The following is a 13,114-nucleotide window of genomic DNA, read 5'->3' on the forward strand; positions in this document are numbered from 1 at the left end:
CCGGGAACAATGGCTCACACCTATAATCCCAACATTTTGAGAGGCCGAGGCAAGGAGATCACAAGGCCAGGAGTTCAAGACCAGACTGGCCAACATGGTGAAACCCCGTCTCTGCTGAAAAACACAAAAATACAAAAAAAAAATTAGCTGGGCATGGTGGCTAGTGCCTGTAATCCCAGCACTTGGGAGGCTGAGGTAAGAGAATTGCTTGAACTGGGACCAGGTGGCGGAGGTTGCAGTGAGCTGAGATCCGAGCCACTGAACTCTAGCCTGGGCTACAAAGCGAGACTCCATCTAAAAAAAAAAAAAAAAAAAAAAAGAGTCATACTCTTTAACTCATTCCTTATTCTGTATTAGTTTAAGTAAATAAGGTGATGTATATTTCTCAGCATTGCTTTAGCGATGGCCCTCAGGTTCTGATAAGTAGTATTTTCATTACCCTTGTTTTAAAAATTCTTGAATGTCCATTTTTATTTCCTTTCTTACTGAGGAGTTGATATTTACAATTTCCAAAAGACACCTTGTAATTTTACTATTTTTTTTTTTTGATACACAGTTTCACTCTTATTGCTCAGGCTAGAGTGCAATGGCACAATCTCCACTCACTTGTTTGTTATGGATAAGCAAAGAAAGCAGTTTCTTGAGATGGACTCTGCTCCTGGTGAAGACTCTGTAAACACTGTTGAAATGACAACAAATACTAGAATATTACATAAACAGCTGATAAAGCAGTGGCAGGGTCTGAGAGAACTGATTCTAATTTTGAAAGTTCTATAGCCTCCCAGGTTCAAGTGATTCTCCTGCCTCAGCCTCCCCTGTAGCTGGGATTACAGGCACCTGCCACCATGCCCAGCTAATTTTTGTACTTTTAGTAGAGATGGGGTTTTACCACGTTGGCCAGCCTAGTCTCAAACTCCTGACCTTAGGTGATCCACCTGCTTCAGCCTCCCAAAGTGCTGGGATTACAGGTGTGAGCCACCATGCCTGGCCTTAATTTCTATTTTATTCCCTTATGATCAGAGAATGTTATTTGTACTATTTTCTATTTTCTGGAATGTTAAGGTTTTTATTTTTATTTTTAATTTTTATTTTTTGCCATATTCTACCATGCTGTCAAGTTCAAAGGTTTTTCTTTTATAATCAATGGTTAATTTTTAGTTTTAGTATAGAGTTTGATTACAGCGATCAGATATACCTTAGTAATTACGGTATTTAACTATTCTACAGTTTATAATGGAAAAAAACTTTTTTTTAGTTGTAGCATACAGTTATACAGAATCAGATACGATAAGTGATTTAAAATATTTAAGAATGCAATAATTTAAATTATCTAAAGGGAAATTTTAAAAAGCGTTTTAAAAATAAGCTTATATTTAGGGAATGAAATTTCTCATTCTTTAAAAACACACTTGATTTCGAAAGTAAAAACTGCCTACCAAATCATACATAATCAATGCTGAGGCATTAATAAAAGTATGTTATGATTTAATAATTATGTCAGAGGATGGATTCCATTACACATGACATGTTGCGTGTAACCTACACACTTTTAGTACATATGACTTTGCTGCAGTAACATATTTTCTACATGAGTCTTCTGTGTCATAATAAGGATACTACTTTTCAGGTTTTATTGTTCAATGCAAACATTTCAGATGGTATAATAAATACAATAACTACATTTACAGAGTACGTAAGTAAATATTTCTTTTCAATGCAACAGAAGCTTAAGCAAAGTCTATTTAGGTTGAATTACCTAACATTATCAGCCTGATTAATTCATGAAAACATTCAGGAATGCATATGTATTTATCAAATATTTACTACCAGCAGGTGCTATGCAGGAAATAAAGGTATTGGAGTCTGTCTCAGCAGCCAATTACAAATTTTCATGGTCATTCTATAGTTCTTTATACATCTCTGTAGGCTGTATCAGATTTCCCAAGGGGAATAAAAAAAGATATGGACATTGGAGATAAGATCACAAAGAGATAAAATAATTTTAGCTGGATCCTTAGCTGAATAAACAGCACTTCTGAATACTTTGCTCATAACACTGCCCTAGGTTTTTCTTCATTCATTTTTGTTAATTTTACAGTAACATAGACTTATAAAAATTATTTTGTAACTGCCATTCTTTTGCAAGTATAGTAATAATCATTAAGTTTCAAGGTTAAAAATCAATTAATACCTAGAAGATATTATTATATTTTACTGGAATCTTAACCATTTATGTTTCTTTCATGTCCTAAATTAGAAAAAAATTACATTTTCCTCTCAATAACTTTAAATAATCATTTTATACATACATGACATTTCCAATGATAAAGCAAAAAAACCCCCCAGAATATCAATGTAATTTTAAATCAAAAAATGTTCATAAATGTAGGTAGGTATGGATTAATAAAATGTTACTAATAACACATCATCATATTGGTTTTAAACACACTGCTGTTTCTTCCTGTGCAACTAAGAGGGTATTTATTCCATCTAGCATTTGGACCTCTAACATTAATCATTTATATTAAGTATTTTTCAGTCAAGTGAATCTTTGTTGGCATTTTCATTTTCAGTATAATAAAGAGTTACTTGTTTAATTGGTGGTTTTATTAGCAGACCTAAAGTCTGGACCCTGCTTTGAGTTCTTGTATTATACAGACATCTACATATAGGTGTTCCCTAGTATCCACAAAGAATTGGTTCCAAGACCTGCAAACACCAAAATCTGAGAATAATCAAGTACCCAATATAAAATGGTATACTATTTGCATACTAACCTATGCACATCCTCCAGTATACTTTAAATAATCTCTAGATTACTTATAATATCTTACAACATATATGCTATATAAATAGTTGTTATACTGCATTGTTTAGGGAATAATGACAAGAAAAAAAATCTGTACATGTTCAATACAGATGCATTTTTTTCCCCTAAGTATTTTTGATCCATGAATGCAAACCCAACAATATGAAACCCATTGATACAGAGAGCCAACTGTATGGAGACAGTATATGGACTGGATTTGGGCCTCATTGGGGCCTTGAGTCTAAGCCGTATAGCTTTGCAAGAGATCTATATAAGGCAGCACTTTGTTAATCATTTGATATATATACACATACACACACACACACACAACTCTCTCAAGACTCTCACTGGGGAAGGTGACTAGCAAGGGAGGATTCATGAATTTCTAATCTTCTGGTTGAATACTATAGATTCCTTATGCTTACCTTTATATTGTTTTTGTTTTTGTAGAGATGGGGTTTTGGTATTTTGCCCAGGCTGGTCTTGAACCCCTGGCCTCAAGCGATCCTCCTGCCTCAACCTCCTGAAGTGCTGGGATTATAGGCAAGAGCCATTGCACCACACCCCCTCAAATAATTTATCCTTTGGATTGACAATCAAACTAAATTAAGATTCCAAATGCAAAGCATGCAAAATCCTCTTTAATGTCATACCTTAGCACACTGCATGTGATTGCAGCCTTCATTCTTCTGTATTGGAGACTTACAGTTGGCACAAGGCTTGGAGTTAGTTAATAACCAGAGACAATTGGCGGCATCCTCGTAGGCTTCACTAACTCCCACAACTTTGGGATATTAAGCACAAACACAAAAATAAATGATTTAGTGTACGACTTCTGGGGGAAGACAACCCTCCACACTTTTCTTTGCAGGCTGTTTCTCAATTTTAACAAAATATTTATTTTCTGATCAGGGTCTGTGGCAACATTTTTAAACTGCTTCATTTTGAATAGCCTAATTATAAGATAAGAAACTCTGTTCCAAAAGAAATATTCATGAAACCTGGTTTAAGGGAGATTTCTCCATAAACTTGTGCCCAAATAAACTGTGACAGAAAACAACATATACAAAAAAGGTTAAAAAAAAAAAAAAGACAAAAGTAACACTGCTACTCCATTTAAAATAACTATTGCATCAAAGAAAATTACAGAAAGAACAGTTACTTTAGACAATAATTTATTTAACAGGCCAGATGCAAATATAATTATCAGAAACTCTTTGCCATAGTGAAAAGCAAAAAATATCAACATATTTTTTTTATCCATGATTATTTTGGATAATCTTAAAATTAATTCAATGTGACATGTCTAAAACTAAGCTTATTATTTTCCCCAAACCTGCTCCTTTCTTTATTCCCCATCCTGGCAAATGACACAATTATCTGGCCAGAGTCAATTTAGGAAGAGTATGATCTTCGACATCCTCCTCGTTCCCTCACTCATAGCATCCTATTTATTCCACCCTCTTTATCATATTTGGTTCCTCTCCATTCCCAGTTCTTATTGCTTTAAGCTACGGTCCTTCATATCTGTTGTCTAGACAACTAAAGCACAGAAAACCAACCTATCTCCTCAGTTCCTTCATGCGTCCACCTTCAACTACACTGCTTGCACAGTGATTTTTTAAAAAATCTCTCTATGTGTTTTTCTTTTATTGACACAAGATACTTCACATACTTATGAAGTAGATATGACTGTTTGCTACATGCATAGAATGTGTAATAATCAAGTCAGGATATCTGAAGTACCCATCAAGCTGAGTAATTATAATTTCTCTGTGTTGGTATCATTTCAAGTCCTCCCTTCTAGTTACTTTGAATATAATATTGTCTTCTATCTAACTCTGTTTGTACCCATTAACCAACTTTTCTTCATCCTCCCATCCCCTGCCCCTGCCAGCCACCCATCCCACAGTGATCTTTTTAGAATACACACTGCTTGAAATCTTCTAATTTGCTCCCCACTGACTTCAAAATAAAATCTAATTGTTTTTGCAAAGAATATAAAGCCCATTATGATATGGCCCTTCTAGCAAGTTCCTCTCACCCTCCATCCCTAATCAAACTTATACTCTTCATTTTCTTAAACTCAACTTACTTTACTATAATTTGAGATCCACAATCTTAAGGAATGTCATGGTTTTCAAAGATTCTAAATTTTACATTTTATAAACTTCCCTCTCCCCTCCATGGACAGAGTTAGGGGCTGGAGAGCACTAGATGCATAATTTAAAATTTTTTCCTGCAAGAATGTCAGCACTCAAGTTGGTTTAGTTTTATTTTCTTTTTTAGCCCTAAGTGCACTGAGAAGCCTTACATTTTCTTTACTCAAAGAGATGCCAGACAATCATTTTAGAATCACTGAAAGTGGCCCATCTAATCAAAGTTTTGTTTAAATGCAGACACTTTCAGAAGGGTGGTGGGGTAAATGGTTGGCTCTACTGTCCAAAGCAGGGGAGAAATCAGACTCTTTGAGTTTCAAAGTTCAAAAAGAAAAATTACCCAACCCCTAGATATAAGCCCCTGGGGAGGGAGGGGAGACAAAGGTTTGGACTCACTGATTCCTGGAAAGTGGCTCTGTGTATGGATTGGAAGGGCTGAGCACTAGAAGCAGTCTTCTGATGGAGCCTAGCAGTGCAGGAATGGTGCTATCTTGCTGCAAAGGAACCCCAAGTGCTTACCTACTTAAGTTTATAATAGAACAGCAGCTACTGTTGGACTGTAAAAGCACTGGTTTTAAACTCCACATAGCAAGTGAAACAGCAGTAATGAGCTGATCAGACTTTACTCCAGTTGTAAATATACTTGGTAGAAGATGGTCTGACTAAGGTGTTGGTGGGAAAAATTCTCAGATAATTTGGTGGGTGACAGTAGTTCTGGAAGAAACTACTTAGGGCTAATAAGGTCAAGCTGTGGAGGCAATTCCACTTACAAAGGGTATTGCTATAAAACCTAATCATTTAAGTATACTTCACATTTAAAACATCTAATTTTTGTTAAAATTGTGGCCTTTCTTCTTCCTTCAGCATCAACACTATTGTTAGCTCAGAGGCACTAACATATTCTTATGACCCTTATTGTTCATTGTTATAATAAATAAAGCACAAAGCCATTAAAACAAAGCAGCAGTGTGGCCTGCAACATAACAGTTTTTTCTTCCACCCTTGGAGAGAATGTGATCTCCTAACTGCATTTTAGTGAACTGCATGAAGCAAATCATGTTCAGGGAATAACCAACTACAACTATAATAAAAACTCATGCTGGAAAAAATACCTTTATTTCCAATTCTCTGAACATGCTTATTCCATATATCTGTTCCTTAAATATCCTTTTTTCTTTTTTTTTTTGAGACAGACTCTCACTTTGCCCAGGATGGAGTACAGTAGCATGATCTCAGCTCACTGCAACCTCTGCCTCCTGGGTTCAAATGATTCTTGTGCTTCAGCCTCCCAAGTAGTTGGGACTACAGATGCCTGCCACCACACCTGGCTGTTTTTTTTTTTTTTTTTTTTTTTTTTTTTTTTAGTAGAGATGGGAGTTTCACCATGTTGACCAGGCTGGTCTCAAACTCCTGTCCTGAAGTGATCTGCTTGCATTGGCCTCTCAAAGTGCTGGGATTATAAGAATGAGCCACCGCATCCAGCTTATACATACTATTCATAACACCAAAAACACCACATCTCCCTTCAATCTATCTGGTGAGATTTTTTTACCTCTACTGACTTTCAACCTCTTCCCTTCACTTCAGTCACATCTCTTTTATATCTTGATCTTCTTTCTTAATAATCTAGTATGCTTGGGTCTCTTTGTAAAATGTATTAACTTCATAATAAAGTATTAGAGTATCACAAAATCTAATATCTATTAATAGAATGAACATATATGCATGTGAAAACACAGTTGCTTTTAAAGATTGAATTTTTACTGTTTTTAGAAATAGGAACTCAATTATCCAGATTGGAATTCAGTGGTACAATCACAGCTCACTGTAGCCTTCAACTTTTTGGGTCAACAGATCCTCCTGTCTCAGCTTTCCCAAGTAGCTAGGGCTACAGGCATGTGCCACCATGCCTGGCTAAGTTTTTAATTTTTTTGGAGAGACAGGATCTCATTGTGTTGCCCAGGCTGGTCTTGAACTCTAATCCTCAAGTGATCCTCTTGCCTTGGCCTCCCAAAGTACTGGGATTACAGGTGTGAACCACTGCACCTAGTCAAAGACTGAATTTTTAAATACACAATTTGAATTCTGTTTACTGAGTAGGTTCTATGAAAAATATTGGTCTGAAAAATTTATAAATTAACCATCATTTCATAGAAAATATAACCATTCCTTTTTTTTGCTCTAATTAGACACAATAGAGGCAATCTCAGCACTTGAACACTATTTAAATCTTTATATGAAATTAATTTTAGGCCAGGTGCGGTGGCTCATGCCTATAATTCCAGCACTTTGGGAGGCCAAGGTGGGCAGATCACCTGAGGTCCAGAGTTTGAGAACAGCCTGGCCAACATGGAGAAACCCTGTCTCTGCTAAAAATACAAAATTAGCAGGGCGTGGTGGCACATTCCTGTAATCCCAGCTACTCGGGAGGCTGAGGCAGGAGGCGGAGGTTGTGGTGAGCCGAGATCGTGCCATTGCACTCAAACCTGGGCAACAAAAGCAACACTTCGTCTCAAAAAAAAAAAAAAAAAAAAAAGAAAGAAAAGAAAAATTAATTATTTGAATTCATTTCAGTATATTTTCTAATACTTCTTTCTCATTAATTAGATTTTCTCACGCTGAGTCTCATAATTCAAAGACTTTGGAAAACTGGGCATAAAGAAGAAAACTATGTCAAGAAACTACAAATTTGGTTAAACATGCTTATGTCTTTTTTTTTTTTTTTGCATAAAATGCAAAGTAAAAATGCTATAATCCAAAGTAACACACAAACTTAAAATAGTACCTAATCATACTTTTCCTTTTGAAATATCATTTTTGCATATTTAATGACGGTGTTCTACTTTAGTATTATAGTTGGCCAATTACTGTTTACTTTAATCCTCACCCTAAGTTTCATACATGTAAGTAGCCATTACTAGTCACTGTCTTTCAGTGTGGAAGACACAGTTCAGTAGAGTGAGAAAACTCCTAGGCTTTTCTTAACAACTACTGGGACTTTCTCTGCAGCCTTGGCTTGGCTCCTTCTCTGGTAGAACAAATCTCAGGTGTCTTCAGTCTTTTGTCTCCTACCATGTTTTCAAACATTCTTCCATCTTTCCAAATCAAAACCCATTTGGGATCTTCAAGGGTAATCTCCAATTTTTAAATTTGTGATCTCCCTATCTCTGGCCATCAGAAGTAACCGTGTATACACCATTTTCTAGCTTTTCTATTTCTTTCCTCCTCTTAGTATCAGGATCATTATCATGTCCAAGGACATTTTTTCAGAGTCCCACCCATAATCTGTTCTCACTAGCCAGGCCATTCTCCTTCTCCTTCCCTAGCAAAAACTTATCTGTGGATATGGAATGATTTATCTATTTTTAATATGGTAAGAAATAACTAAAAATAGCCATCAACTTAAAAATACTTGCTTTAAATACTTTTTCCATGTTCTGATACCAGATGTGAAATGGATTTGCTGTGTGGCAGAACATTTTGGTTTCTCTTGGTCTTGGTATCTCCCTCTGTAAAATTGGGGTAATTTGTGAATTAAGGGCAAGTAGGGAGATGAATTACTCTAATTAGACCACAGGCAAAACAGAAGATTATAATAAACCTGAAGAATTGTGGGAAGAAAAAAATAGGTGAACTATATAAACCTAAAAGATCATATCCATAGTTTGAGATTACTTGAGTGAATGATCAGCAGTTACCTAGTGAGTGATTTGTTCTTACAGTTGAAACCTTGAAAGAATAGTTCTTTCAGGGTAATGGATCAGATTTGGTGACAAAAGACCGGGAAAGTGATGCAAAGTCATTTGATGCCACAGGATAGTAGCACTTGGAGAGGGCCAGTGTGTCACTTAGTGCCCACAAGATTAGTGTTCACCTCGAGTTTCCAGGACCCAGGATCTAGGCAGCTGTGGAGATGCTAACTCACCTTGGAGAGACTGGGGTAGGGGTTTGGAGAAAAATAAAACTACTTGCTTTACATTTCAAACATCGATGGGCATTTTCTACTCAAGAATTGAATAGAATAATATGCTAGACTAGTTACTTCTTATGGTACATTAATTCTTTTAGGCAACTAGTAAGCACAAAAGGTTTACTACTTCATAAGATTATTTAATATATCTTAAAGCTCTCCTGTATATACCCCCTCCCACCTGAATTACCCATCTTAAGCCCTCTTATTCTCTCACCTGATCATTCTGAAGTTGTCTCAAAACTAGCATTCTTACCTAGTTTCTCAATAGTCTCCATTTCATCATCCATACTTTTGCCTGAGTGATCTTTGTCAGGAAGCTTCTTCATTTATCACTCTCCTACTTAAAACTCCTTTTCAGTGTCAGGATAACGTCAGATTTCCTAGCACTGTGCACAACCACCTCTTTGTGCCAAACACTTGATTTGGACTCCTGTCTGCACAGTCTCATCTCTCAACGAACCACTGCACTGATTGTATGAATTATTTGCAGTTCTTGCATATGCCACACTACTTCACATTACTACTTCACCCTATTCCTGGAATGTCTTTCCTATTCTGGTTCATGTGAAGAACACCTATCAGCTTTCAACATGCACCTTAAGCATCAATTCTTTTATAAAGTATTTCCTAACCCTCCCCCATAGATAACTGATCTCTTCCTTCCTTATCCTTCCCCTCTCCTACAAGTTATCACATACATGAACAATGTTCTCTCACATTCATAACACATTTTTCCTTAGTTTTGTATATAGTTGCCTCTCTAAAATATAAACTTCAAGAGCATCGAGGGCATCTTATTTCTGTATTCTAATGTACAACAGCACTCAATAAAAGTTCATTAAATAATGAATATAACATTTAAAATGAATAATTTATTCCTAAGATTCTTAGCATCTTTTCTGAGTTTCAGACGAACACTTGTAAAATTCCATTGGACATCTCCATACATGTTGGGTAAGTACTTTAAGTTCAAAATGTTCACACCAAAACTTATTATTCCCCCCTCCCCAAAGTTACTTGTTTATTTGAGTTTCCTGTTTCATTAATGGCATAATTTACCCTCTGACTCAAATAAAAAATTCACCTTCCTACCTTTAGTCTACCTTTTCTTCAATTCACCCTTCACTCTCATCATTTATCTTGATAAAAATAACTTTTCTGATACTGCCACTTCCCTACTTAAATAATACACTTTATGGCTTATTCTGTTAGGAGGATAAATTCAAAACAATTTGGCAATAATGCTCACAATCTGGCAACACCTACCTTTCTAGCCTCATCTCTTGCAAGTTTCTCCCATGGAACTTAACCTTAAGTTCTAAAGAAATGTATAAAGAAATGTAGGTAGGTGGGCAATAGCAAGCCATTCGTAATAGAAATATAAATATTTCTAGCTGCCAGAAGCAAGGAAAAAAGTAAATTCCAATTGTTTTGTCACATCTAAAGGTGCTGCAGGGTAATGGTATGAATCTGTTTATGGAACACAAACACACATACAACACCCATACATATCAGGAGAATAGGCGAAATGGTGGGTATGAAGAGCAATGGCTACTACAATGAATCTGGGGAACAAGCACAATCTATACAGGCATTTTTTTTTTTTTTTTTTTTTGATGGAGTCTCACTCTGGCACTCAGGCTCAAGTGCACTGGGGTAATCTGGGTTCACTGCAGCATCTGCCTCCTGGGTTCAAGTGATTTTCCTGCCCCAGCCTCCTGAGCAGGTAGGATTATAGGTACTCACCACCACACCTGGCTAATTTTTGTATTTTTAGTAGAGATGGGGTTTCACCATGTTGGTCAGGCTGTTCTCAAACTCCTGACCTCAGGTGATCTGCCCACTTTGCACTACCAAAGTGCTGGGATTACAGGTGTGAGCCACTGTGCCCGGCCTTATACAGGTATTTTTGTTTTGGGAAGTGCTTAGCACCTAACAAGTACTAAGAAAAAAAAATTTTTTTTTTTTTTTTTTTTTGAGACAGAGTCTCATTCTGTCACCCAGGCTGGAGTGCAGTGGTGCAATTCGGCTCAATGCAACCTTCACCTTCCAGGCTCAAGTGATCCCCCTGCCTCAGCCTCCCTAGGTGCATACTATCATGCTGGACTAATCTGTGTATTTTTAGTAGAAATAGGGTTTCACCATGTTGGCCAGGATGGTCTTGAATTCCTGACCTCAAGTGAGCCACCTGCCTTGGCTTCCCAAAGTGCTGGGATTACAGGTGTGAACCATTGTGCCTGGCTTAAAAAAATCTGTTGACTGAATGGTGCATGAACAGGACAAGAATGTTTAATCAGGCTTCACTAGAAAATATTCTAAGATAATCCACTTCTCTTTGCTGTTGATAATGGACATAAGCCTTCTCAACAAGTGAAAGGGATCACCCTCATTATCAACTAATAACTGGGCATTCTGGTTTATACGGTAATCTCTTCTCCGAGGGTCATAATAACCCTGAGTCAGTGGACAAAGTGAACTTTGTAGATCTAAAATGCTGAGGACCAGTCCTCAGGCAGTGGTAAGTTCCCTGATATAATACAAGCCTGTAAAGTATCATGGCTGCTGGGCAGTCCCTCTCAATGCTAGTTCAGTTGCTGACAGGAACTACCTACCACAAGGCAGAGGCTCTAAAATCCAGTTCATAGCTCACTGCCTTCAAGGTGATTCTTTGACACCCTTTCTCCTCTGAACCTGAGTTTGTTGTTCTTGTTTCTGGACTCTCATCTTTACTCAACTATATCAGTTATCATATGATACTGTAATGTCTGACTGCTTCCCTCTAGCCTCTACATGCCCTGAAGTCTGGCATTATCTTTATTATGTGCTTTACTAATACGTGTAGACTTATTGAGTGAATTCTTGATCCTGACTTGCAACATCTCAAGCTAACACCATTATCTAAATCTTTTTTTTTTAAAAAAGACCAGAACTAAATTAATTTTTGTTTATATGTTTTGAGAGAAAACAGTTGTTATAAAACATTTTAGAAGATGGGAAATTATTGCAAAGCAGACAGATTTATCTGTTAAACGTGGGAACTGCTATTAGGAAGGGTTTAAAAAGTAGTCCCCTCAGAAGATTCAAACCCATTCTGTTTACAAGGTGCATGCCCTGTGTCTTTCAACCCAATCTAAGCATTAGTTTCCTCTGTAAAACAGGATTACCAACATCAACCTCATATCATTTCTGTGATGATTAACAGAGATAATGTATTTATAGAAGTCTCAGTGACAACATTTATCTATAAGGTATTTAACATCAGTAAACATATAGAACCACACAAGAGCAAAAAATTAACTTGCTGTATCCTTCATTGGAAGCTTTCAGGGATATGGGAAACTCATTCAAACTACAGATCATATACTACATCCCACACAATACAGAATAACTGGTTGGCTCACCCTAGTATAAAAGAAAAGGGCTGTAGGAGGAGGCTTAGCTGTGACCCCTATTTACCCCGTTTGTCTTTGACTGGAAAGTAAGTCTGTTAGAAACATGGAACTTCTCCATGATTCCTCCTTGCCAAAACTCTATAACTTCCAAAAGGACGTTAGTCAAAGGGGTGAAGGTAAATAGGAGAGCGCTTGCATTAACAAATTTGGAAACCTCTTAAATGAAGACTAAAAAGGATATGACCACATTTTCTTTTGAATGCTGTAAGGAAATACGTAGCAAAGCTATCTAAAATTCCTCTTACGTTCTTCTGGTTTCATTTCGGTTATTTTTTGCAGCCAATTCTTCCATGTTTGGCAGTCACAAGGCTCATGTGCTTCACCAAGGCACTCCCTAAAGAAAAAAAGAACATAAAAAAGACAATTTTAAAATATTCTTCATCAACATCAAGGTAAAAAAATATATATATATGTAGAGGCTGGGTGTGGTGGCTGACGCCTGTAATTCCAGCACTGTGGGAGGCCGAGGCGGGTAGATCACCTGAGGTCAGGAGTTTGAGACCAGCCTGGCCAAGATGGTGAAACCTGCCTCTACTAAAAATACAAAAAATTAGTTGGGTGTGGTGGCACATGCCTGTAATCCCAGCTACTCAGGAGGCTGAGGCAGGAGAATTGCTTGAACCTGGGAGGTGGAGGTTGCAGTAAACTGAGATCGCACCATTGCACCCCAGCCTGGGCAACAAGAGCAAAACTGTAACTCAAAAAAAAAAAAAAAAAAAAA

The 13,114-nt window shown here is 36.9% G+C and overlaps 1 protein-coding gene across 4 annotated transcripts in view; it reads right to left on the bottom strand.

Moving 5' to 3' along the window:
- ANKIB1 (ankyrin repeat and IBR domain containing 1) overlaps positions 1-13,114 on the bottom strand; it is a 177,589-nt gene that overhangs the window by 20,582 nt on the left and 143,893 nt on the right. For all 4 annotated transcript variants that reach the window (XM_032253062.1, XM_032253061.1, XM_032253060.1 and 1 more), the window contains 2 exons: positions 12,639-12,727; positions 3,463-3,593 (listed from right to left, as the gene is read on the bottom strand). In XM_032253062.1, the coding sequence (XP_032108953.1) occupies positions 3,463-3,593; positions 12,639-12,727 (220 nt within the window). The remainder of the gene's footprint in view (positions 1-3,462; positions 3,594-12,638; positions 12,728-13,114) is intronic.

The sequence above is a fragment of the Sapajus apella genome, unplaced genomic scaffold (assembly GCF_009761245.1).
Source record: "Sapajus apella isolate SASKATOON/1434 unplaced genomic scaffold, GSC_monkey_1.0 scaffold81, whole genome shotgun sequence".
Lineage (NCBI taxonomy): Eukaryota > Metazoa > Chordata > Mammalia > Primates > Cebidae > Sapajus > Sapajus apella.